The sequence below is a fragment of the Ovis canadensis genome, chromosome 5, assembly GCF_042477335.2.
Source record: "Ovis canadensis isolate MfBH-ARS-UI-01 breed Bighorn chromosome 5, ARS-UI_OviCan_v2, whole genome shotgun sequence".
NCBI classification, from domain to species: Eukaryota; Metazoa; Chordata; class Mammalia; order Artiodactyla; family Bovidae; genus Ovis; species Ovis canadensis.
In genome coordinates, this window is record NC_091249.1 from 21,011,701 (window position 1) to 21,037,438 (window position 25,738).

The 25,738-nt window shown below is 48.9% G+C and overlaps 1 protein-coding gene and 1 long non-coding RNA gene across 2 annotated transcripts; one reads left to right on the forward strand and one right to left on the reverse strand.

Moving 5' to 3' along the window:
* The first annotated feature begins 1,806 nt into the window (after positions 1-1,806).
* SLC35E1 (solute carrier family 35 member E1) lies at positions 1,807-21,031 on the forward strand. The gene is made up of 6 exons (XM_069590666.1): positions 1,807-2,456; positions 2,862-2,932; positions 5,161-5,298; positions 6,312-6,437; positions 17,285-17,530; positions 18,000-21,031. Exons 1-6 carry the CDS (start codon positions 2,030-2,032, stop codon positions 18,228-18,230), a joined length of 1,239 nt encoding a protein of 412 aa, XP_069446767.1. The 5' UTR covers positions 1,807-2,029; the 3' UTR covers positions 18,231-21,031.
* A 209-nt stretch (positions 21,032-21,240) lies between these two features.
* Positions 21,241-25,720, reverse strand: LOC138440785 (uncharacterized). Its single transcript, XR_011257129.1, has 2 exons — positions 25,470-25,720; positions 21,241-22,566 (listed from the first exon to the last, which is right to left on the reverse strand). It is a non-coding gene; the product is annotated as an uncharacterized lncRNA (long non-coding RNA).
* Positions 25,721-25,738: the final 18 nt, after the last annotated feature.

Below are 25,738 nucleotides of genomic sequence, written 5' to 3' on the forward strand. Positions count from 1 at the left end.
AGGCCCCATAGCTAGCCAGGCTGTGGGGAGATGGGCAGGGCAAAGTCACCAAGTCCAGCCTATTAGCCTTCTGCATGGAGACTGACCTCTACCTTGTCTTTCATTCATTCAGGGTCACAATGCCTCTCCCACCTGCAGAGTCACCTGCTAACTCTGGTTGACAGAGTCGGAGGGGCCACATTGTGTCCATTCCAGACCTCACTTTTCCCTAGGAAGAGAGAGCTTTGCCTTTCCAAGCAGGCTCCACAACCCAGGTCTCAAGTGACCTTGTCTTACCCCCTGAAATATTTGTAGTCTTCCTTAACCATAAAGTGATGATCTTTTCATTCTTCTCCCTCATCTCTGAAACCATAAGCTTTGGCTTTCTATTTTTTTCACTCTGGAATAAATCATCTTGACCCATATCTACTTGATGTCACAGATGAGGAAGCAACTCCCCCTTTAGAGGAGCAGCCCCACCAGGCAAATCAGGAGGTCCAGAAACATGCGATCAACCCAGAGCCACAGTTTCAGCGCCTCGGGGAATTCTGACATAGCCCTGGTGCAGGGCATACCTTCTCCTAGAAGTGGGTGAAGTAGCTTTGAGGGCAGTCTAAACTCTGCCCCTGCCATCTACCACCTGTATTGACCTGGGCTAGTCACTTTACTCCTATACACCTGTCCCCATTTGGGAGATATAAATGACACCCCAAAGCTGTGAGGAAGAAATATGATCTGAATTTAGCATTGGGGTGGCGGGGCAAAAAGCTTGTCATCAGGACCATTGGTGCTGTGGAATAACTAGTTTCCTCAGTCCACTGTGCCTGTTTTCTCACCTGTAATGTGGCCAACTGACGTGGGTATCCTGAGGATGACATCCTCCCGACAAAGGGTCAGAGGCACAGCTGGAAGCTATTAAGGTGCAGGTTGGCACCCCATGAGCACTTTTCTCAGACCTGGGCTCTGAGGAAGGTCACTGCTCCTTCACCCCCTGCAGGCACCACCTCTCCTGTGTCTGAGTATCTAGGAAGCCTTAGGGTACAGATACTGCCTGACTTTGAGAACACAAGGTTAAGCTGTGACTTCCCACCAACATTTTACGGATAAAGTTGGATTGCCACTTTTTAATTTGCCAAGTAAAGATACAGTAGAAGGAAAATTTTAACACTCTCTATCGCCCCCAAAGTTGGAAGTACATGATTTTTCAAAGTCCTGCAGTGTAAGATCATCTTGCTGAAAACACCAGTTGTTTTCCGCTGCGGCTTTGGGCTGCTCTATCCCAACTGGTCCTTGAGCATCAGCAGTAGGGGCCAGCACCACGCCCCTCCGTCCTGCAGATCCCTAGAGACAGGTGCCCGAGGAGGTTGCCATTACTGCGACCCCCAAACTGGCCAGAGGACGCATGCCACGTAGCTTCCCTTCTCTGGGCTTCGGTCCATTAGTCGGTGAAATGAAGACAGTAATACCGCACAGCGCATTCCCACAACGTGCTCCAGGGCGCTCTGGGCTGGCCCCTCTGTTGGAGTGCAGCCACGGGAGTTCGCTGCCGGTGTGCAGAAAGAATTTAGCCCATGGAGAGGTTTTCACCATTCGGTTTCTCTTCTTTTACCTTCGTCTTCCGACCATCAGGAATCTGGCTGGAGGGCGCCAATACAGCCCGGATATCGAGGTTTGACCCGCGAACTCGATCACCCGCTCACAGACACCGACATAGCCGGGACCTACCGCTCCCTCCAGCCCCTCCTGCCTGTGCTCCGGGACCCAGTTAGGCTCCCTCAGGCCAGCCCACTACTCAGAGCCCTTCTGGGCTCACGGTCCCCTTTCCTTCCGCTTCCGGGACAGACCCCGCCCTCCAGGAAGCCCATCGATAGGAGGGCGGGGCCTACGTTCGCTACGTGGTGGCGGGCGCGTCGGCCGGCGCGTGGCGGTGACGGAAGCGCCGGTGGCTAATAGGCAGCAGCGCTGGCTGGCGCTCCCGCCCCCGTCCTGCCCCGCCCCCGTCCGGCGTCGGGCCGTCGGGCAGGCGGGAAGGGGCGGCCGCTCGAGAAGGATGGCGGCGGCGGCGGCGGTGGGAGTGGGCGCGGGCGCCGGGGACTCGGGAGCCGCGGGAGGCGGCGGCGGGGGGGCGCGCGAGGGCGCGCGGGTGGCCGCGCTGTGCCTGCTGTGGTACGCGCTGAGCGCGGGCGGCAATGTGGTCAACAAGGTGATCCTGAGCGCCTTCCCATTCCCCGTGACCGTGTCGCTCTGCCACATCCTTGCGCTGTGCGCGGGGCTCCCGCCTCTGCTCCGCGCCTGGCGCGTGCCCCCGGCGCCGCCCGTCTCGGGCCCTGGGCCGGGTCCGCATCAGTCGTCCGGCCCGCTGCTACCGCCGCGCTTCTACCCGCGCTACGTGTTGCCGCTCGCCTTCGGCAAGTACTTCGCATCAGTGTCCGCGCACGTCAGCATATGGAAGGTGCCCGTGTCCTACGCGCACACCGGTGGGTGCCGAGGCTGGCCTAGGGGGCGGCGGCTGGCGCACGCCACCTGGGGCTTTGACGCTTGGGTCGGAGTGCGCCGGCTGGGGTTGCCCTCGACGGCCTGGAATGTCGGGCTAAGTCCGTTTCAGTCCAGAAGGCGCTGGAGGCCGCCAAAGCTTTTAGCAAGAGAGGGACACGCTCAGGGGTCTCCGGGAAGGAAGGGACTGAAAAGAAAGCTGGGCAGTGAGCAGGGCGGATCAGAACTGTTGGGTTCGGGGAAGGCCCACAGATAGAGAAGAACTGAAGTGGCTTGAGGGGCAGCCAAGCCTTCCTACCCCTCCGCCCCCCCAGTGGGGTTGGGACAGGTCCCAGAGTGGGTTCTGGGACTAGCGCAGCTCCCTGAATGCCCCTACCCTCTCTTTGCAGTCAAGGCCACCATGCCCATCTGGGTGGTCCTCCTGTCCCGGATCATCATGAAGGAGAAACAGAGCACCAAGGTAACCTAGGAGGGCTCTGGGCCGGTGGGGGCCCCAAAGGCTTCCCAGCTGTTGCTGAGCTGGTGACGTGGTCCAGGTTCCTGGTCTGCAGGCTGCCTGGCTTCCTGTCAAATAAGGAAGTCATCTTCTAGACCTCTGGTGGCTCTTCTGCTGCTAACGTTCTGGAATCACCCCTGGGGCAGTAGCGAGTGGGGTTGTGTGTTCCTGAGTTGTTTCTGATGTGTGGCCTCAGGATGCTGCTGCCCATCTCAGATCCAGCCGTCCTCCCTGTTTGGATTCCCATCCTGGGGTTGCTGGTAGGCAACTTGGATAACTTGGTCCCTTCTTGACCAGAACACCCCCCTCCAGTGGAATGAAGGTTGGAACATCTGACTCCTTGCTGGAACGGAACTCTGACACTTTTACATCTTTGCAAGAGATAGTGGTCAGGCTCAGGATTTCTGGGGTTAGAAGTGAGAAGCTAGTCAGAGGAATCTGATTTTGGCAAAGCCCAGCAAAGTCTTCGAAATAAAAACAGCCAGGAATTGTGAATGTCTGGAAATGGAAGTGAAAGCAGCCCGCAGAGCCCAGGGCTGCGTGGAGAAGATGCTCTGGGCACAATCCAGGGTCTGTTCGAGATGCCAAGCCAGGGTATTTCCTGGCTTGGAGTGAGAGAAGCTGTGGCTTCAGCCAGAGACAGCCTTGCCCTGTGTCCTTAAGTGGAAGTGGGATTCCTGTTGTCCCAGCTGGAATCCATTTCATGCTGGACAGAGCACCTCTTTTCTATGTGGTTGGTTTCTGGCATCCTGTATTTTATGTAACTTAGAACGGTGGTGCCCTGGATCAGCTTATAGAAATGGGGCCACCCCTGGCTGGTGTTGGCTTTTGGTCAGTCTTGTCCCCTGCCAGATCCAGTGTGCCCTGTAGCCCACCCCCAAGGTGCTGTCAGACGTGCCTGGTCTGCCCAGGTCAGAGCTGGCCAGCAGGTGTGTCTCGCCTCTCTCAGTATCACACTGTGTTTATCAGGTTTCCTGTGGTAAGGGTCATTGTACCTGGCTTGGGCAGGGAGCCAGAACATTTCACAGGGAGGAGACAGGGGAATGGCTTAGGCAGGAGACTAATGAGGATGATGATAGATTAAGCTGTGGCCCCACCCTTTCCAGATAAGGTCGGTGATCATTTCATCTCGGGGAAAGCAATGAGCCTTCAAAAGGAAGAAGCTGAGGACCAGCCAGTAGTGAGGGGCAGGGATTCTGGACTTCAGAGCTCTCACTCTTACCCTGTGTATGTGGGGATGGGGTGGAAAGCTGCACCACCCCCTCCCAAAATCTCTGGAGTGTTTTTTTGTTTGTTTTTAATCTCTTTATTTGTTTTGGCCGTTATGTGCCGAATGTGGCGTCTTAGTTCCCTGAAGAGAGATCAAACCTCAGGCCCCTGCATTGGGAGCAGTCTCAACCAGGGAAGTCCCCAAAGTGCTTTATGAGTGTCCTCTGTAGGGGAAGGATGAGCCAGGAGTAAGGAAAGCCACATGCTGGGAATGGACCCCATTTCTCTCGAAGTTGGGAGCCTATTTAGCCGTGAGAGTTCCGGGGACTTTCCAGGCCCGGAGATGCTTGAGCCTTCTGGAAGACCCCGGCCACACCACTCGCTGTTCACTCTTGCAGCCAGCAGTTGTTGGGTGCCTGCTGAGTGCCGGGCACCAGCATAGAGCAGGGAGCAAAGAGCTGCCCTAATGCAGTGCGGGGACGCAGACAAGGGAAAGGGTGCTTCTAGTGGGTGGGGAGCGCTGTGCCCAGAATACACAGCTGGGCAGCCTGACCGTGTCAAGGGGGCACCAGGTCAGGGAAGGTTCTTGGCCTTTGTGAACTGTGACCCCTGAAGGGAAAGGTCTCCAGCTGAAGAAGGTGTAGGGGGAGTGTCCTCACCAGGGATAACTGCATGTTAGAAGAGTGCAAAATAAAAGGGACCCAGGAAGCCCATCAGAGGCTTAAAGTTTCAGATCCTGGTGTGTTGGTGGCGGCAGCTGCGTAGATCCTGTTAGGACCAGCCCTGGTTTGTGGCTCTTAATGGGGGTGTTGGCACGGCTGGGGCGGTACTCTTGAGAACCATCTGCCTCTCCCCACTCCCCAGAGTGTTACTGTCCCAGCTAATGCCGGCATCCAGAGTGGCAGGTGGTGTCCCTTTGGGGCGGGAGAGAGCAGCCAGCCCCGCCCTGGCCTGGCGGCGACTCCTGCCATATCGTCTCACAGGTGTACCTGTCCCTCATCCCCATCATCAGCGGCGTCCTGCTGGCCACCGTCACCGAGCTGTCCTTCGACATGTGGGGGCTTGTCAGCGCCCTTGCGGCCACACTGTGCTTCTCGCTTCAGAATATTTTCTCCAAAAAGGTACTGGGGTGCCATCCAGGCTGCCCCTGCTGCCCCTGGGGTGTGCGGGTGGCATCTGAAAGGGCAGCCAGGCAAAGACTTCTTCGGTGTTGGAACAAAAAACATCTTGTCACCCTTCTGCTTTTCTATTGTTTTGTTTTTTAAATAGCTTTATTATTATTATTAGGAAGTTGACTTACATTCAATGTGAAAAAGTTGAGAAAAGCACAGTGAAAAGAAATCAGAAATTTTATTGAGCACCTACTGTGTGACAGGCACCGTAGTAGGTGCTGGGGACCAAGACTCAACAGAGACCTGCCGCCTGGCTCAGGGTTTCCTCTTTCCTGAGGAAAGTCACAGTCCTGTTCCCTACTGTTAACACTAGGGGTTATTTCCGCATGGTTTTTAGAGTTGCACTATTATACATACTTTTTAAGTTTTGCTTTGTTCCTTTATTATTTTAACATTGCATTTTCCCATATCATGAAAAGTTATTGCTCGTAACTCATAATACTCCCATTCTTTTCAGGTACCAGAATTAACACAGTTGGTTTCCCTATTGCACATGCAGATTATTTCCAACTATTCTCTACTAATAATACAATTTATGAACATCTTTGTGCAGAACATTTTTCTATTTCTCGGGTTATTTCCTTTTGATGAGTTTACCATTCTTGGGCCAGAGGGTATGAGATATTTACAGCTCTTGATATACTTCGCCTGTGGAACTATATTCCAACTCAGGCATGAACCAGCACCATTTCAGAGTGCCTGTTCCACTGTAGCTTTGCCAGCAGTTGCGTGTTGCTGGGTTTTCCTGGTTTGTTTTTCTTTTCTCGGTCCTTTGCATATGAAACACGGTGCTCGTTTCAGTCATGGGCAGTGGGTCTCGCCACAGGCGCACTTGCAGGTTTGGCAGTCAAGGTCAGATACCAGGGATGATGTGCAGTCACCATGTTTGGGGCCTGGGTAAGCGGAGCCCCTCTTGCCACTTACAGTTACAACCAGCCTTTAAAGAGGTTTTCTCTCTTCAGGTATTAAGAGATTCAAGGATCCACCATCTCCGGCTGCTGAACATCTTGGGCTGCCATGCCGTCTTTTTTATGATCCCCACATGGGTCCTGGTAGATCTCTCGGCTTTCCTGGTCAGCAACGACCTGGTGAGTTGGCCTGTGCCAAGAACGTGCCCTTTCTTAGCTGGTTCCGAAGTAGGTGCTTTGTCAGGGAATGACACCTCTGTGTTGACTGGGGCACCGGGCCTGGGACCGGCAGCCCTTTTAGCTCTCAGCTCTTTGATGATTCAACATTGCGTGCAGTCAAGGAAGTCAGCTTCTTAGGCATTTTCTTCTCAGTCGTGCTAGATTCCAGCTGCTGATAACTGCTGCATTTGTGCCAGGGCATTCAAGGATCAGAAATGCCAGCACAGGCAGCTCTCCCACCCTGGTCTGGTTCAGGTCTCACTTGCCCTTTCTGAAACTTGGCCTTGCTTGCACTGCTCGAGTCCTTTCTTGGTGTCGTCTCTGTCTGTACTGCCATTGACTCCAGATGTACCCATAGCTCTCTGAGCTGAGCCCAGGAAAGAGCATCTTCCCACCCACCACCTCTAGGACCAGCCTCCAGAGAATGTACTGGAAACTAATGCAAGCAACAGTGATAAGGAGGTGGGCATGGTTCTTCCAGGTCTGGGTTGGATGGAGTCAATGTAGGGCTTAATGAGGTCTGACTGGATTCTTTTTTTTTAAGATCAGTGTATCAATTTTTATTTTTAATTTTTAAAATTTATTTTTTGCTTCACTGGGTCTTCATTGCTGCTTGGGCTCTCTAGTTGGAGCAAGCAGGGACTGCTCTTGATTGCAGTGCCCAGACTTCTCGTTGCAGTGGCTTCTCTTGCTGCAGAGCACAAGTTCTAGGTGCGTGGGCTCAGTACTTGCCACTCACGGGCTTAGTTGCTCCACAGCATATGGAATTTTCCTGGACCAGGGATCAAACCTGTGTTCCCTGCATTGGCAGGCAGATTCTTAACCACTGGACCACCAGGGAAATCCCTGACTGGATTCTTGACATTGGTCTTTAATCTTTACCATCATCTGTGGATGCAGTGGAGGTTATCTCTGGTTTCAGGGTGCGAAACTGGCTCCATGTTCTGACTTCCCTTCCATGTTGATTAGCTGTAATGTTTCTGTGACGAACTTGCTGTCATCAACCAGAACTAGTTTATTGCCTGGAAGTACAGTGCACAAAAAGCAATTTACTGCCTCTCTTGCCTTTTCAACTATGAGTTTTCAGAGTAAAGAATTAGAGCTTACTCAGTGTTAACTAATGAGTTAAGGTTTTGCTTTTTTCAGGTGAAGGAGGGTTCTTTTAGTTTTTTGTATCACTGTGAACTCGTGCTTGTCAGGTGTACACATGATTTTTTTAATATTCCAATTATCTTTGCCTGGGCTGATAGAGTCCTTCCTGTTGGCTCCCTGCCCTTCTGACAGCACATATCAGCCTTTGGAAGCTTCTGGTCCAACGGGCTGTCTTCCCTCATCTTGTGCGCCTCCCATCCCAGAGCTGCTTCGGGAGCCCGAGGTGCTGTCCGCAGAGCGTGGTGTTCAGAGCCCGTCTGAGTGCCGTGTCCTCCCTGCTGTTGGGCTGTGGTTTTAAAGCCTTTCTAGTGGAAAACTAAGACGCATGTGGTAGCACAGGGGAGTTCATCCCGATTCACTCTCATTCCAGTGTAACACTGCAGGATTTATTATTGCTTTAACTTTTTATTTGCATCCTTTTCTGGTACGATTGGTTTCTCGCAACATTTCTTATTCACATACACCGAAGCTATTCATACATGATTGAACTGCACACACGAACAGTTGCTTCAGGTGAGTCCCTGTGAGACAGCTGTGGGTAGACCGTTTACGTTTCTTTGCGGTTCTCTTTGTCCTTAGAGCAGACTTTGTTACAGACGGACAACTGGAATACTGTGTTCTAAGGGTACTCGAAATAGCTGTTTTCACAATGTGCCTCTGTCCCCAGCTTCATGTGTATTTGGGTCCCTTTACTTCCGTTTCATGGGGTCGCAAAGAGTCAGACACGACTGAGCGACTGAACTGAACTGAACTTCCGTTTCAGGTTTTAGGCAATCCCACCCCACCCCACATAGAGCATGGCATGTTTCCAAATGACATGGCAGGGTTTATTCAAAGAAGTCTGGCTTCACTTTCTGTTGCCGCCTCCCCCCACCCCTGTAAGTAGCCATTTTTATGATCTTGGTTTACTCTCTCAGTGTTTTGTTTTGTTTTTTTTCATAAACATAAGCAAATTTCTATATATAGTCAGCCCTCAGTATCCACGGATTTTTAACCAAGGATCAAAATTTCAATCCACAGTTGGTTAAATCTGCAAATGTGAAAGCTGTAGATATAGAGGGCTGAGTGTAAATTGTACTACACCATTTTAACTAAAATTTTAAATTAACTAATTTATTTGGCTGCACCAGGTCTTAGCAGCACTTGGGATTTTTTTATGATTAGCTGTGGTACATGGGATCTAGTTCCCTAACCAGGGACAAAACCTGGACGCCCTGCATTGGAAGCGCAGAGTCTCAGCCACTGGAGCACTGGGGAAGTCCCTGCACTGTGCCGTCTTATTACAGGAGAGACTGGAGTCTCCTCGGATCTGGGGACTTCTGAACCAACCCCCACAGGTGCTGAGGGCCAAGTGTGTGCATTCCTCCGCCCTCCTTATACACACAGTGACTTTTTAGATATTTTAGATGTTTAGAAAAGGTTCTCGCTCAGTAGCATGGCCTGGGGATCGCTCCATACTGGCCTGCTAGGTCCTTCTTCCTCCTTTTGCTGCTGCTTCGCGCTGTCTGTAGGTTTGGCGTCGGTGCTGTTACACTGTTCTAACTCCCTGGTGTCTCTGTGTGTGCACACACACAAACAGGCCTACGTAGATTGTGTTCTGCTGTCTCGTGGCTCTCTTTGCTTTGCTTTCTCTTGCATTTAGGACATTTTTTGGTTTTCTTTTAGTAATAAACTTACTTGCATTGCCAATGGTAACCTCTTTTTCCTATCGAGGTCATTTTTTTGTGTGTTTTTTTTAAATTTTTGATTGGGCTGGGTCTTTGTCGCTAGATGCAGGCCTCTGGTTGCAGTGACCAGGGACTTCTCTCTACTTGCGCTGTGCAGGCTTCTCGTTGCAGTGGCTTCTCTTGCTGCGGAGCATGGCTCTAGGATATGCAGGCTTTAGTAGTTGCTAACTCACAGGCCCTGGCATGCATACTCCATAGTTATGGCATATGGACTTGGCTGCCCCACAGCACGTGGGCTCTTCCGGAACCAGGGACTGAACCTGTGTCCCTTGCATTGGCAGGTGGATTCTTAATCACTGGACCATCAGGGAAGCCCTGAAGCCATATATTGTTTGCCTTGATGGGACCCTTGTACGTTTTAACAGCAGCCTTAGCAGCACACAGTATTCTACACTGCTGCCCCCTGAAAGCGGGGTTCCTAGCAGGGCTCCCCCGCCCTCCCCTGTGTCTTCCCACAGCAGCCAAGTGAGTTAGGTTTGTCCTGGTGCTGTGCTCTATAGTGGAAGGGAGAAAGCTCAGGGTGGAGACTCATCATCTGGGGCCTGCTACTCATCATGTTTCCAAGAATCAAAGGCTACAGTGGCAGTTCCCAGACACATCCAGACCTGCTGCCAGCAGCTCAACTGTAGCCAGGTATGGATTTCTAGACTCTGAAGCAGGTGGCCCAGCTTTAAAGCTTGGACAGGATGGGTGAAGCCAGTACTTGAGAAATGAAAAGTAAATGGGAACAGGCAGGCTAATGGAGAAAACCAGATTACAAAGTACCACTGAGCCAGCTGTGGGTTTGCTTTCTTTTGCCTTCTGTGTCTTCAGCCTGGATTTAAAGCATTTGGAAACACAGAAGTGGGCACTGGGGGAGGAAGAAAGTGAAAAGCCCTCTTTACTGGCTTGCTGAGGGGGAAGGGAGATTGGTGATGCTCTGAGAGCATGGAGGAATCCTCTGTTTTTTGTTTCCTTTGTCCTCTCACGTCTCAGGCCCCCAGCAGTCCCATTTGGTGGTGGCAGCAAGGTCCCACAGGCGCCTAAGATGCTGAGGTGGGCAACCTCCCTCTGCAGCCGCAGGATAGGATTAGCCCCTGTTGCATTTTTTTTCTTTTCTTCATCCTCCCACTGCTTGGCCCCAAATGGAGGTACAGTTGTAGGAAGGAATCAGAGTGGGGTTATTAAGTCCAGCTTTCTGACTGGATGATTGAAAGAAGGAGACCTCAGAAACCAGAAAATACCAAGGAGACGTGGAAAGAAGGAACCTGGGGGAGATGATCTCATAAAAGACCATAAAAGAGACTTCCCTGGTGGTCCAGTAGTTAAGACTGCACTTCCACTGCAGGGAACATGGGTTCAATCCCTGGTTATGGAACTAAATCCTGCATGTCGTGCAGTGTAACCAAAAAAGAAAAAGGCAGAGCCAAGATGGAAAAGCAAGCAGAAATCTGAAATTCAGTTAAAGTTGGAAAGACAAAATTACCATTTAAAAAATAAAACAACAAAATCCTGAGCTGCACATGTGAGGATCTGATCCTAACAGCACACAAAGACAGAACAGTCTGCTCCCCAGGACCAGGACATCACTGGGTAGAGCACACGTGGGACAGGGCTGTGCACCACCGAAAGGCTTCAAAAACAGAACTGGTGTTGGAGCCGCAGCCCACTGGTCAAGCTTGTAGCCTGAACCCAGCTGAGTCTGCTAAAACCAAATATCAACATTATCCATGGGACCTACAGTCTTATAATATTCTAAATGTCCAGAATATAATTGAATTACTGGGAATACAAAGAAACAAAAATTTCAAGTCTTATGAGAAAAGACAATCAACAGATGCCAGTACTGGGATGACCCAGATGTTGAAATTATTGGACAAAGCCTGTAAAGCAATTATTTATAATCATGCCTCAAGAACGTTCTTGACACAAATGGGAAGAATAGAAGACAGAACCAAGGGGAAATTTCAGGATGGAAGAAACAACTTAAACTCACTGGATGGTATTGGATGAACTCAGTAGCAGAATAGAGATGACAGAGGGAAGTCCGTAACTTGAAGATAAGTCAGCAGAAGGCATCTAGTTTGAGCCACAGAAAGAAAAAGATTCAAAGACAAAAAAAGCTTGAAAACAGAAAAGGGATACATTATTTATAGGAGAACAGCAATTTGGACAACTGTGGGTTTCTCATCAGAAACCATGAAGTAGAATAACATCCGTAAAGGACTAAAAGTAAAGAACTGCTAACACATAATTCTATGTCCAGCAAATACAGAATTTCCAAAACCACTGGATCTATAGAAGATCAGGAATAAAGAATTGAACACCACTGTCAACCAACTGGAAATCTCATTGACATTTATAGAGTATGTTACCCAGCAGCAGCAGAATAGACATCTTTTCAAGTGTACACGTGGAAATTCACCAAAATAGATCATATTGTATGTCATAAAAAACCTTAAGAAAAGGATTGGAAATATACAACATATATGCTGTGATCATAATAAAGTTTAAAGTAAATAACAAAGAGCTAACAGGAAAATCTCCAAACACTTGGAAACTAAACAGCACATTTCTAAATAATCCATGGACCGAAGAGGAAGTCTCAAGGGAAAAGAAAAAAAATTTTAACTGAAGTAAAACTGACTCTTCCAAAAAAGAGAGAGGGATAAGACAGTACAAATAATCAGGAATGAAAAAGGGAACAGTACTGCAGAACTCATAGAACCTAAAACCATAAAAACACTGCTGACAACTCTACACACATAAAATCAATGGCAGCTGAAATAGCCCAGTTCCTCATAAGCCACACAGTATCAAAGTGTGCCCACTCCAGATGAAAAAGATAGCCTGAGTCTTATAGCTAGTAAAGAGATTGAACTCATAGCTTAGAGCCTTCTAAAAAGAAGTCATCAGGCCCAGGTGGTGGTTTTATGGGTAATTTCTACCAAACATTTAAGGAAAAATAAACACCAGTTTTGCACAATCTCCTCTGGAAAACAGAAGAGGAAAAGAACACTTTTGGTTCATACTAACAAACCACAAAAAGGACAGATATCCCTTGTGAGCATAGAGGCAAAAGTCCTTAATAAAATATTAGAATAAATCAAATGTAGGGATATGTTAAGAAACATACTACACTATGAAAAGGTGAGATTTAAATCAAGAATGCAAGGCTAATCAATACTTTGAAATCAATCAGTGTAATCTACTGTAATAGCCTAATAACACATAGTCATACCAACTCATGCAGAAAAGGCATTTGACAAAATCCAACATCCAGTCATGAGTTTTAAAAAGTCAACACACTAGAAATAGAAGGAAACTACCTCAGCTTGATCAAAGGCATATATAGCTAACATAATGATGAGAAATTGAAAGTTTTTTCCCCTAAATTCAGGAATAAGGTAAAGATGTTCACTCTCAACAGGCCCATTCCCCATGATACTTAACATCGTAGGCAGAGCAATAAAACAAGGTAAAGAAATAGATTTGAAAGGATGAAATAAAATTTTTTCTACTCAACAAAATCTTACACTTCTTACATTCAACTATAAATCATTACTTAAATTTTAACTTTTCTGCTGGGCAAAGGCATTAATGAAAAAAAGTTGAGAAACTATCTCCCTGTGTGTGTATATTTGGAGATAGACAGATACTTATAGATATTGAATTTTTTTTAATATAGAAAAGCTGATTGGAAATTTTACATTAACTGGCAAGAAAACTGAAATAGCTAAATAAGTTTGAGAAAGAACAGAGTTGGAATCACATTACAGAATTTTAAGACTTAGTATAAAGGTATGGATGTTGGTGGAAAAAGACGTTCATCAGTGAGCAGATAGACAGCTTGAAAGTATACTCACAGATACGGGTGACTGATTTTTTGCAAAGGTTCAAAGGCAACTCTGGAGAAAGGATAGTTTCTTTAACAAATGGTGTTGGAGCAAATGAACATCCATATGCAAGATCTGAGCCTTGGTTTCAGCCTCACACATAATACAAAATTTAACTCGTAAGGTATTCTAGACCTAAATATAAGAGCAAAAATGGTAACCTTCAGAAGAAAACATAGAGGAAACATCTTCATGTCTTGGAAATAGTTTGTAGACATTACACCAAAAGCACGGTCCATTAAAAAAAATTGCTAAATGGGGGCTTCATCAAAGGTAAAGGCTTTTGCTTTCCAAAACACTACTAAAGAAAGACAGGCTATAGACTGGGAAAAAAAATACTTGCCAGTGAAATACTGACAGAAGACTTGTGTTCGGGATATATAAAGAACTCTCAAAACTCAATAGTAGTTTTAAAATAGGCCAAAGACTTGAATTTCACCATTGAGATTGTACAGATGTGAAATATGTTCAACAGCATTAGTCATTAGGGAAAAGCAAATTAAAACCATGAGGAGATTCGGTTGTATCTAATAGAATAGCTCCAATGAAAAGTACTGACAGTACCATGTTTGTCAAGGATGGGGCACAACTGGAACTTCCCTGTTGTTGGAGCAACGGCAAAATGGCGCAGCCACTCTGGAGAACATTTGGGAGTTTCTTCTGAAGTTAAACATACACTGACCCCATGTCCCAGCAGTCTCACTCCTGGGAGTCTAGAGAAATGAAACTCGGGGCCACACAGAAGCCTGTACACAAATGTTTAGCAACTCTGTTTATGAGCACAGAGTACTGGAAACAACCCAGATGGCCTTCAACAGGTGACTGGAGAAAGAAACTTCGATGTGTTTGTACAGCAGAACATTTCTCAGCAGTAACAAGGGTACCAACTGTCATCCCTTACAACAACTTGGGTGGATGTCACAGGCATTATGCTGAATCAAAGAAACCTGTCTGAGAAGGTTCCATGCTGCATCTTTCCAGATAGAGGACAGTCTCCAAAAGACAAACCTATCATGCAGAACACCTCAGTGGTTGCCTGGGTTGGGGGAGGGAGGGTGCATAGAGAAGCCCTGGAGAGTGTCATAGGGTGATGGAGCTGTTCTGAACTCTGCTTGTGGTGTTGGCTACACAAATCAATATATGTGTGTTAAAACACATGGAACTATCCACTAGAAGGAAGAAACACTCAACTTTTTTGTATGTCAGTTCTTTTAAAAAGCTGGATTGGCTGGGTTGCTTTTCTGGAAGATATCTTTGCAAGCAGGCTGCCTTGTAAAAATAGCTTGTAAGTCCCTGTGGGTCACCTCAGGGAGGAATTCCTGGGAGAACAGGTCAGCTAGCCCTGAAGGCAGTTCTGAGCAGGTCCCTACTTGGATCTCCCTCACTTTTAAGAGGACTACGTGATCCTTCCCTATCAGAAGGTGCTGGAGATAGAATCAGGCCACTGCCCGAGGATTGCTGCAGCTCTCTCCCTGGCAAGGCCACTGGACACCACTGTCCTGAGAGATCCAGCTGTGTCCTCCAGTGTGAGAGGCCAGAGCAGGCTGGGAATTGGCCTGAGATCAGCCCAGGCTCTTTGAGGAGTTTGTGGTCCTAATGTTGACTAGTCGGTGTTTCTTCTGTTGTTCAGCTAGTCAGTTTTGTCCAATTCTTTGTGGCCCTATGGACTGCAGCACACCAGGCTTCCCTGTCCTTCACCATCGCCTGGAGTTTGCTCAAACTCATGTCCATTCAGTTGGTGATGCCATCCAACCATCTCATCCTCTGCTGCCCTGTTCTCCTTCTGCCTTCTCTTTCCCAGCATCAGAGTGTTTTCTGATGAATTGAGTCTTCACATCAGGTGGCCAAAGTATTGGAGCTTCAGCTTCAACATCAGTCCTTCTAATGCATATTCAGGATTGATTTCCTTTAGGATGGACTGGTTTGATCTCTTTGCTGTCCATGGGACTCTCAAGAGTCTTCTCCAGCACCATAGTTTGAAAGCATCAGTTCTTCAGTGCTCAGCTTGCTTTGTGGTCCAATTCTTACATCCATACATGACTACTGGGAAAAATAGAGCTTTGACTATATGGACCTTTGTTGGCAAAGTGATGTCTCTGCTTTTTACTGTGCTGTGTAGGTTTGTCATAGCTTCTCTTCCCAGGAGCAGATGTCTGCCTTCGTGGCTCTGGTCGCCATCTGCAGTGATCTTGGAGCCCCAAGAAAATGAAGCCCGTTACTGTTGCCATTTTTCTCCCCATCTATTTGCCATGGAGTGATGGGACTGGGTGCTTTGATCTTAGTTTTTACTTCTAGGCCCCCTTTATTATGGTGGCTTCATTCTGGCGAGGGTCGGATGGTGAAATTTTGTTTTTCTAAATTTTCACTTTTTTAAAAATTGTATTTGACTGTGCTGAGTCTGTTGCTGCGTGCAGCCTCCCTCTGGTTGTGGCGTGCCGCGCTTCTCGCCATGACGGGTGCTCTTGTTGGAGAGCACTGGCTCTAGAGCATGCCGGCTTCAGCTGCTCTGTAGCGTGTGGAGTCTTCCTGGGCCAGAGGTTGAACTCGTGTCCTCTGCACTTGCATGCTTAACCACTGGACGACCAGGGAAGTCGGCAACTAAAGTTTTGATGATAGCATCATTTTCTGTTCGTTTGGCTTGGGATTGTTTTAAAGCACTTTCAAAACCATGATTGCATTTGGTCCTCACAGCAGCAGTGTTGTACAGACTCATCAGAATCAGTCTTCCCCATTGCAGAGATGAAGGCAGAGAGGTTGGGCAGCTTGCCTGAGGGCTCCCATTGATGGGGCAGACCAGAGCCTTGGGCTCCCAGCCTTGTCAGGGGGGTCTTCACACACCCAGAGGCTGCCACCCCAGGACCTCCCCATTTGATACAATGCAAAATGTCTGCTATGGTTGGAATGTCTGTGTCCCCCTAAAATTCATATGTTGAAACCTAAACCTTACAACATGATGGTGTTTGTAGATGGGGCTTTTTGGAGGTGATTAGGACATGAGGGTGGGGCCCATCATGAATGGGATTCGTGCCGTTCTAAGAGACCCCAGAGCTTCCCTGGTGGCTCAGCATCAAGAATCCACTCACCAGTGAAGGAGACGGGAGTTTGACCCCTGATCTAGGAAGATCATAGGCCATGGAGCAACTAAGGCCGTGCACCACAGCTACCGCGCCTGCACCCAGTGCCCCGCGGCTACCGCGCCTGCACCCAGTGCCCCGCGGCTACCGCGCCTGCACCCAGTGCCCCGCGGCTACCGCGCCTGCACCCAGTGCCCCGCGGCTACCGCGCCTGCACCCAGTGCCCCGCGGCTACCGCGCCTGCACTCAGTGCCCCGCGGCTACTGAGGCTGTACTCTAGGGCTCACAAGGCCTAGAGCCTGCACGCCACGAGAAGCCCCCACGATGAGAAACCCACGCACTGGAGCTAGAAAGTAGCCCTTTCTCCCTGCAAGTAGAGGAAAGCCCATGCAGCAATGCAGACCTAGCGCAGCCAATAAATATATAGATAAAATTATTTTTAAAAAGAGAGAAACCCCAGAGAGTTCCCTTGCCAATTCTGTCCTGTGAGGACCCAGTAAGACCCACTGAACCAGGAGGGCGCCCACCAGATGTGGAATCTGCCAGCACCTTTATCTTGGACTTCAGTTCACAGAACTGTAAGAAATCAACCTGTTTTTTGTAACCCCTCTAGCCTGTGGTACTTTGTCATAGCAGCTCAGACAGGTGATGTCCAGTATGTAGACCCTGCTCTGCTAACCTCCCTGCCCAGGGACAGGGGAAAGCTCTGGTTCATGTCCTCTGCACACCTTAAGTACCTGATGTCCCCCCGAACCTCCACTTCCTTGGCAGGAGTGGGTGGTGATTTACTGTTGTGCCATGCAGAGTCGTGAAGGACAGAGGTTGTACATATAAAGTACCTGGTATCACACCATGACCTGCCTGGGTCTGTTCCCCTACCAGGAGTGTGACCCCCGAGAAACCACTGTATGTCACCACCCTCCCCAGGGCAGGCGTGCTGTTCTGAGTACAGTGCTGTTCTCGTTCCCCTGTCTCTGCAGACCTATGTGTCCCAGTGGCCTTGGACACTTCTGCTCCTGGCTGTCAGCGGCTTCTGTAACTTTGCCCAGAACGTCATTGCCTTCAGCATCCTCAACCTCATCAGCCCTCTGAGCTACTCGGTTGCCAATGCCACCAAGAGAATCATGGTCATCACAGTGTCCCTGATCATGCTGCGGAACCCCGTCACCAGCACCAATGTCCTGGGCATGATGACGGCCATCCTCGGAGTCTTCCTGTACAACAAGGTGAGTCTGGGCTGGGGGAGGCTGTCCCTTTGACACCCAAGGAGGCACCAAGCGTTGGTGGAGAGGATGGAGCCTCACCAGGAACCAAGAGGCAGGGGTTCCAGCTCCCAGCTTTGCCACTGCCTGGTTTATGGTCTTGGCTCCACTCCCTCCACCCTGGGTTTGTTTTCCCTCGTAGATGCCCCAGGCTCACGCCTCACTCTGTTTTGGCTCTCAGTTCTACCGCGGCTCTATTGGGAATGTCACGCCTTCCTTGCGAAGGCTCTGTGTACTCCCCTGTGAAGCTGTGGGATGGCTGACAGGGAGGGCTGCTCCATTAACCATTCACTGAGCGTACCCCAGCTCCACTCGGGGTGACACTTGTATCACCTTGAAGGCCTCTTGGCCATGAATCTCAAGCCCCTGCTGTGTCCTCTGAGTGCGTCCCAGGCACGAAACTGATGGCATCACTGCTCTCTTGACCTTGCAGACCAAGTATGACGCGAACCAGCAAGCCCGGAAGCACCTCCTCCCCGTCACGACAGGGGACCTGAGCGGTAAGGAGCACCACCGGAGCCCCCTGGAGAAGCCCCACAACGGCACGCTCTTCCCCCAGCACAGTGACTACCAGTACGGCCGCAACAACATCTTGACAGATCACTTCCAGTACGGCCGGCCGAGCTACCCAAACTCTTATACTTTGAACCGATACGACGTGTAGAGCCTAGCGAGCTGGGCAGGACGTTCTGCTGGTCCTCCCCTCCATCCCCGCCCCCAGCAGCATCAGAAACTCCTGACAACCAGTGAATGTACAACCCAGCCAAGGGGGGATGGTGTGGAACCAGCAGAAGACCCTGGGGTCCCTGGCCCCTACCTGTGCCCAGGAGCAGCAGGAAGCCCTGCCGTGGGGACCACCCCTGAGCTCCGGTGTTTCACAGCCTTTCTTCCTGGAGCCTTGTCTTCTGAGGGCAGCATCACTCTGGAAACATTGGCTAGGTTTTTACCTTTCCGCGTAGACTTATTTCCCCAAGTCTGTTCTTCAGAGTTTTTTCTGCTTTCCAGCCAGGACCCTCTCTGGAAAGGACACAGACCTCAGAGCAGGCAAAACGTGCTTTGCAGGGAGGGTGGCAAGGTAAGGACCCTAGGGTGGTGCTTGGTAACTGGCCACTTTCTCAGGCAGGCGCAGGACTGAAGCAGGTGTGGAGCAGAGGAGTGCAAGGGTTACGAAAACCTCTCCAGCCACAAAGGTGGACTCGGCTTTGGGTCAGCCCCATGACGGTTTGCAATTCTGGCCAACGTCCCTCAGTGCAGAGCAGTTGCAATTAGCATTGAATCCTTACAGCCTAATTCTCTGACCTGCAAGTCAGAGTTGGTGTGCCGACCGAAAGGGAAGGGCGGCTGCTGACTCCGACTCTCTCTTCCTTTGCTGGAGTGGAACGACTCTCCTCTCGGAGCAGCGAGAAGGATCATTCAAAATCATGTTCAGCGTTTCAAGCTCAACTACAATAATTATTTTGTTTTCTCATGAGCCTTCAACACTCTGTGCTTAACAGGGTATCTGGTGAGATGTTGGTTTTATGAGGATCTTGCATTTTCTAGGGCATATTTTGTAGTTGTCTGTGTTTATCGCCTCGGTCCCCCACCCCTCACCCCCCTCTTAGGGGATGCAGGATGCATGCAGATTGGCTTATGGTTGGAAACCCCTTTGGTTTTTAAATGTTTAAAAACAAGAAAGGTTGCTGGCGATGCCTGTCTCAGCACACGTCTGCATTTAGTAGGAAGGGATGAAGTGTTCTGAAGCGCTTTTCTAGTGACCACAACCTCTGAAAATGAGATGAATCAAGAATGTCACCTCCATACTTTTGTGTCACAGAGCTTGGCGCTCTGATTCCGTTAGCTGCTCTAGCAGTGTTTCCGTCAGGATCTGAATCATGTCCCAGGGAAGGGGCAAGCACCAGGCTAGGATTTAGTTTGCCAAATCAGTCTTTGGTCAAGAAGTTTGGGTTTTAGCAGAATCACATCACCAGGAAGATTATGTGAGCTCCGAGGGTAACCTGTGTGCTGAGGTCCAGGTTGGGACACTGGCATCACAAGAGATTGTGGCCTCAAAGGGGACCCTCCCTTGACTGCCGGCTGCCTTCTGCCCTGCGCCTAGCCTCTTCAACAGGCACTTGGCTTGATCAGCAGATGGGACCTCAGGTCACCTTTTATCTTCTGGCGTGTAAGATGGTTCTCTGCTCCGAGAGGAGGTGCCAACCGTAGCTTATGCTCAACTCCTGTTTGTTTCTGATAATTGGAACTTTGTACTTAGAGGTTACATTTTGTTGCTCACAGATGGGCCGCTCCTGGAGAGGTCATGAGGTCGCCTTCTGGCTTGAGCTTAGTACCACTGGCCTCAGGAGAACCCATTTGGCGTTGGCTTGCCTTTTCCTTACTTTGGCCTCAAGTTCTCAGACTACGTTGTGTGAAACAGGAAGGAGCCATCCTCAAGGATGTTTTTGCGCACTTGCCGAGTGCCTTCATCAGAGGCAGGAGTTGGACCTGCAGTTGGTCCACAATAAATAGGGGTAATTTTGCATGGCAAAGAGATTACAGTAATTGTCTTTATGATAGGAACTGATTCCTTGAACATAAAAGTTGAACTCCAAAATGAATTACGCTTCTCTGCAGGTTTAATGACATTTCTGAGGTTGCTGAAATTTGTGTATTTGTTCTTCCAAAGCAAGATCTGCTGGTGAGGGGAAATACCTGACTGGTTTCTTTACGGTTTATAAATGAATAAACGAATATTTAGTTCTGTATGTAAATCTACAGTGAGTACATACACTGGAATGAGACAATCGTATTCCATCAGATCAGAAGAGAAAGACATACTTTTGAGACTTGAAAGTTCAGAGCGGACGTTGACCTCCTGAAGGTTGGTTTTCCAGCCACTTGCTGCCCTGGCTCAGCCCCCACTCCTCCTCGCACATCCACATGTGCAGTTGGGTTGCTTCGCCCTCATCCCTGCTGGGGTCTGTAACAGCAAATTTAGTTCACCCATCCGTGGTGTGGTCTGCAAAACTAACTCGAACCCAACCCCTTTATCTTACAGAAGGGGAAACTGAGGCTCAGAGGGCATTTTTAAATAGTGTTTGTTCACTATCTTGAGACTCAGTGTGGAATTTTTAAGCACCTTATTTTAAGTCATTCATTATTTGGGAAAATCAAACCCCTGATACAAAGGAGAGAAGTCTAACAGGTTCAAATGAAGAAGTACCTGGAGTTTCTGAACTCTGCTGTGTATTTAGCACGCGTCATACAGCAGGTCCTGTGTTATCGCTGGGACATAACCAGACCTGGATCCCTTAAGGTCTAACAGCCTTGAGGCAGAGAACATTAAATTATTGAAGAATCTGAAAATTGTGAACTCTATGTCACCGTGCTTTCAGGACTTTTCACGCTATAGACTGTTCTGCGGGAATGATACTGTATATATTCTTGGATGGCATTTACCAAAAATAAATGACGGTCTCCAGGGAATTAAGATTGGTCCCAGTTTGTGGGTCAAGGGCCCCTTCTGAGTCAGTCTGTCCTCAGTGTGTCCAGCCACACAGTGTAAGACGCAGAAAGAACACGCCAGCTTGGTTCCCACATCCAGGCATATTGCAACCTTTTTATTTTTTCTGAGCCCAAATTTAGATGTGATTTATGGATTTGTGAGACATAGGATAAAACTAGAAATCACAGCATCACAGTTAATGACGTGCCTTTATTGAACAGAGTAACATGGAAAATCCAAGAATGTTGCAACAGCTGTGCTTATACAGCATCTGTGTGAAGGAATAATAGACAGTGAGTACCTGATCCATGTGGGCTTTTCACACACAGTCCACAGATGGTTACCTTTGCCTTGCTACAGATGAAAATGGGGCCCAGAGGGGTTAAGTGATTTGTCCAGGATCACACAGCTACTGCAGTCTGCCTCCAATCCCATTTCCCCCCATATCATTCAGAAACCACTGCCAACAGAGAATCTCCTTTCATCGCAATGGATAGGTAAGTTTCTTCTAAACAATTGCCTACATCCTTCTGTTCAGTGATTTACTGAGTGCTTGCTGCTGCTACTGCTAAGTCGCTTCAGTCGTGTCCGACTCTGTGCAACCCCAGAGATGGCAGCCCACCAGGCTCCCCCGTCCCTGGGATTCTCCACACAAGAACACTGGAGTGGGTTGCCATTTCCTTCTCCAATGCGTGAAAGTGAAGTCGCTCAGTCATATCCGACCCTCAGCAACCCCATGGACTGCAGCCTTCCAGGCTCCTCTGTTCATGGGATTTTCCAGGCAAGAGTACTGGAGTGGGGTGCCATTGCCTTAGGTGGTGCCAAAAACAGGAAACAGATAAATAAGCCTCCTGCCCTCTGAGCACTCAGCTCAATTTCTATATGTGTGACTAAGGAGCACTCAAGTGCTATGTTAGAGGTGGGGGAGAAAATGCTAAAGTGCAGGGTTATTTGAGGGGCACATGGGAATGTGCTGACATGCATTTTCAATTCACAGAATATTTTATCCACACATTTTTAAATACATGTGTCTCATTTAACTATCAAAACCCAAAAGGCAGATATTAGCCCCATTCTACAGAGGGAAACGGCAACAGAGAAAGGCTTGGCCCACTGAATAGGGCTGGAACCCGAGTTTCAGACTCCAAGCCCAGGGCCCTTTGCCCTGCAAAACAGCCTCAGTAAGTGAACAGTTTTGTTTTTTGTCACCTTTGCCTCACACAGTCAAGGCCCCCTGTGACAGGAAGACCCTAGAGGAGCCCTGATGGCCAGGTGATCCAGGCGGCTTTGCAGCTGTCTGCTGCAGCTCCACGCATGGTGCCGCTGTCTTGTGAGTCAGGCAGAGAGCCAAGTTCAGGGATGGCCTCCTTGCTCGGACACCAGAGCTGGAACCCCTCTTCAGAGATGTCCTCTCCCAGACACTGGAATCTTCCTTTGTCATCCCAGGGCAGGGCACTCCTTTGTGACCAGAGGCTGGTTTGGTGACAGGCAATCAGGCCCAAGGAATGCTCATTGTCTAGGACATGAAAGGATCTTCTCAGTTCACACAAGACATTCTTCCTGCCGTGGCTTCAGCTTGTTGACCACACAGTGTTCAGTTATTGCAGAAGATGAGGCTATAGCCACACAAAGCTTTGGCTTTATTGAAACCATGAATCTAGATGGGCCTAGATTTCCTCAGTCAGCCACTACTTTTTTAAACAACTTTTATAGTCAATATATAATTTTTTAAGTTTGGAAAAAAATATTAAGGCCAAAAGATTACCTATACTATACAGAAGTCAAAAAGAAGGAGACAGAGAAAACAACTTGTTTTATATAGACAAAGGTGCTTGTGAACAGTTTATCTCTGAAAAGGTACACAAGAAGCTGGACACAGCCGTTGCCTCTAAGAAGGATATGTGTACTTTCTTCAAAAGTGGCATATTGCCCATAATATTTTGTAAACTGCGTTTCAGTAACACTCCCCCGTGTTACTATTCTTCCTTGATTCTGTGTCTGCTGTATATGGTATTAGAGGATGTGCCACAATTAACCAACCCCTATTGCTGCATCTTAAGTACTACTTTGATGGGATACGTTTGCAGTGCACAACGCTGCACACGCTTCTGATCTAGGATAAATTCCTCCCAGCACATCTGCAGGACCAAAATGGGCATGCATATGGGTCCTAAATTCTTGCCTTTTTGTTACATGGGTTCCCTCAGCAAGGAGTGTGCACTGTGCTTGTTTTCTTAAGGAGTTCTGTTTCTAGGTCCTTGAAGATCATCTCTCTGCAGCAGCCTCGACTTCTAGCGACTGTCTCTCTCCTGCTTTCTCCTGACAAGTGGATTCTGATTTGGCTCACTGAAATAAGCCTGGGGAGGCTTTGTGATGCTTAAATTTTCAGTCTCAAACAGCATTTTAAACACTGTGAGATGAATGTATGATACAGTGGTCAAGGGTATACCACCTTTTTGGTGGTAGCTGAGCAACATCAGCACTGAAAGTGCAAACCCTCTGACCTCAGCACCTGTGTACAAGCTAAAACTTTTAACAGTGGTTTAAAAGCACAACCAACCCAAGAGACTCCAGAGACTGGCTTCACTAAGGTAGGGTAAATCCACACCACATTGTCCTGTGCAGTCATTAAAGATGACCACATGGGAACTTCCCTGGTGGTCCTGTGGTTAAGACTTTACTTCCACTGCAGGGGCACGGGTTCAGCCCCTGGTAGGGGAACTAAGATCCCACATGCCACGGTGCAGCCAACGAAAGAAAACAGGGTACAATTTGTTTGGTTCAGAGACCCTGTTAAGACTCTGATAAGTGCCGAGAAGTTTCATCTCATGAGAGTACACGTGTGCGACAGGGCTATCTCTGGCCCAGTCGTGGTGGGTCACAGGTTGAGTCTCTTCCCGGCTGCACCGGGTCTTCATTGCTGCGCAGGCTTCCTCTAACAGCAGTGCACAGGCGTCTCACTGTGGTGGCTTCCCTTGTGCAGCAAGGCCCCAGTGCTCACGGACTCAGTGGTTGTGGCACAGGGATGTAGCCGCCCTATGGCACGTAGGATCTTCCCAGATCAGGGATTTAGCTGGTGTCCTCTGCACTGCAAGGTGGACTCTTAACCACTGGACCACTAGAGAAACCCCAGGTTAAAGCTACCTGATACAGATCTTGACTGATACAGAGCAATCACACTATCCAGATTTCTGAGCATTATACGAAGCAGAACATCCCCTTGATAGTCCCTCTGCCTGGAGTGTTCACATAGCTGGTTTTGGAGTGGGGATCTCAATCAAACCTCACCTCCCAAGGGCCTTCTCAGATAACCTTATCAGCCTAGACACTGCCCTTCTCCCTTAATCATAGTCTTCACATCCTTTGGTTTTCCTCAGTAACACCTCTGAGGTGATACATTTGTTACTGATTTATGGGGTCTGCCTATCTTAGCAGTGGGCTCATGAGAGCAGAGATTAGGTTGGACTTGTTCACTGTTTCATCCCCAAGTTATATCCAACCTGCCTTTCTGTGAGCCAAGGATGGTCTTTACAGGTGAACATTTCCAATCAACTGAGGACAACAAAGACTGACTTGGAATCTTCAAAAAGAACACTGCATTCTTCTCATTAGACCTATATTTTAAAAACTGTACTCAATTTTTATATTTTAAATTCCACCAACAAGTACTCTGGACGTTTTTATCTCTGCTTATATAAGGACCTACATAAAAGCCTCGTTTTTGGCTCTTGGCCATTAGAGCCTATAAAATACTTGGTATCTGGCCCTTTATAGAAAGCTTGCCGGCTTCTGGTCTAAGGCAGTATCTCGCGTACAGGAGACAAACCATAAGCATCAGATGGGAGAAATTATGAAACAACAAAAAAGAAACGTATCTAAAACATACAGACATCCATTTCCACAAAATAAGATCCCATATAGCCAACCAAGTATTAATGTGAACAAAGCTATCTCAAGAGCGTCAGATTACCGGGCAAGTCCACAGTTTACATGTCTCTAATGCATACTGCTGCTTGTTACCTTTCCCCACAATTGGCACACATTAACATCACCGTTTTGGAAGCACTGTAACTGCATCTTTCAGGTTGGCGCTGTGGCCTCTGGACGCGCGGTGTAGAGGGCCCAGCACCCACAGGTCCTGGGCCCTCCCTCGATCACCGCTGCTTAAACGACTGCACAAAAGCCACGGGAGCCCCAAAGGGACGCACTCGGAGGCTAGCGGAGGCGGGCGTTTCCCTCGCCTTAAAATCTTATCAAACAGCTGGATCGAGGAGAAGAAACCGAATTGAAGGATCTCTTGAACCTCAATAAGCCAGTTCCATCCCTGCGAAGCCCGTAGCTTCCCGGTTCGACTTCCACCTCCGGGCAGGCCCGGGGGGGATGTGACAGGCGCCGCGTCCAGGAGCCTCCCGGACGTACCCCACCTCGTATTTTCCTCACTGTGGCCCCGCGAGGAGAAAAGAGGCCCTGACATGGGCAGGAATTCCCCAGGTTCCCTATTCCCGCAGAGAACGCAGCAAGTCAAGCCCCAGGACTGCAACGCGGACAGCCCACCCGCGGCTAACGGTCGTCCGCGCGGTTCTACCCGTTGCCCAGCGTCGCGCAACAGGAGCCCACTCTGCACATGCGCGGAAAAGCCAACGCACGTGCGAATCGCTACGCCCTCCCGAGCGCTCAGCCACGCGCGG

Coding starts and splice junctions, on each gene's coding strand:
- SLC35E1 (XM_069590666.1), top strand. CDS start 2,030: ATGGCGGCGGCGGCGGCGGTGGGAGTGGGCGCGGGCGCCGGGGACTCG. Junction 2,933..5,160: donor AGGAGAAACAGAGCACCAAG/GTAACCTAGGAG, acceptor ATCGTCTCACAG/GTGTACCTGTCCCTCATCCC. Junction 17,531..17,999: donor GAGTCTTCCTGTACAACAAG/GTGAGTCTGGGC, acceptor TTGACCTTGCAG/ACCAAGTATGACGCGAACCA.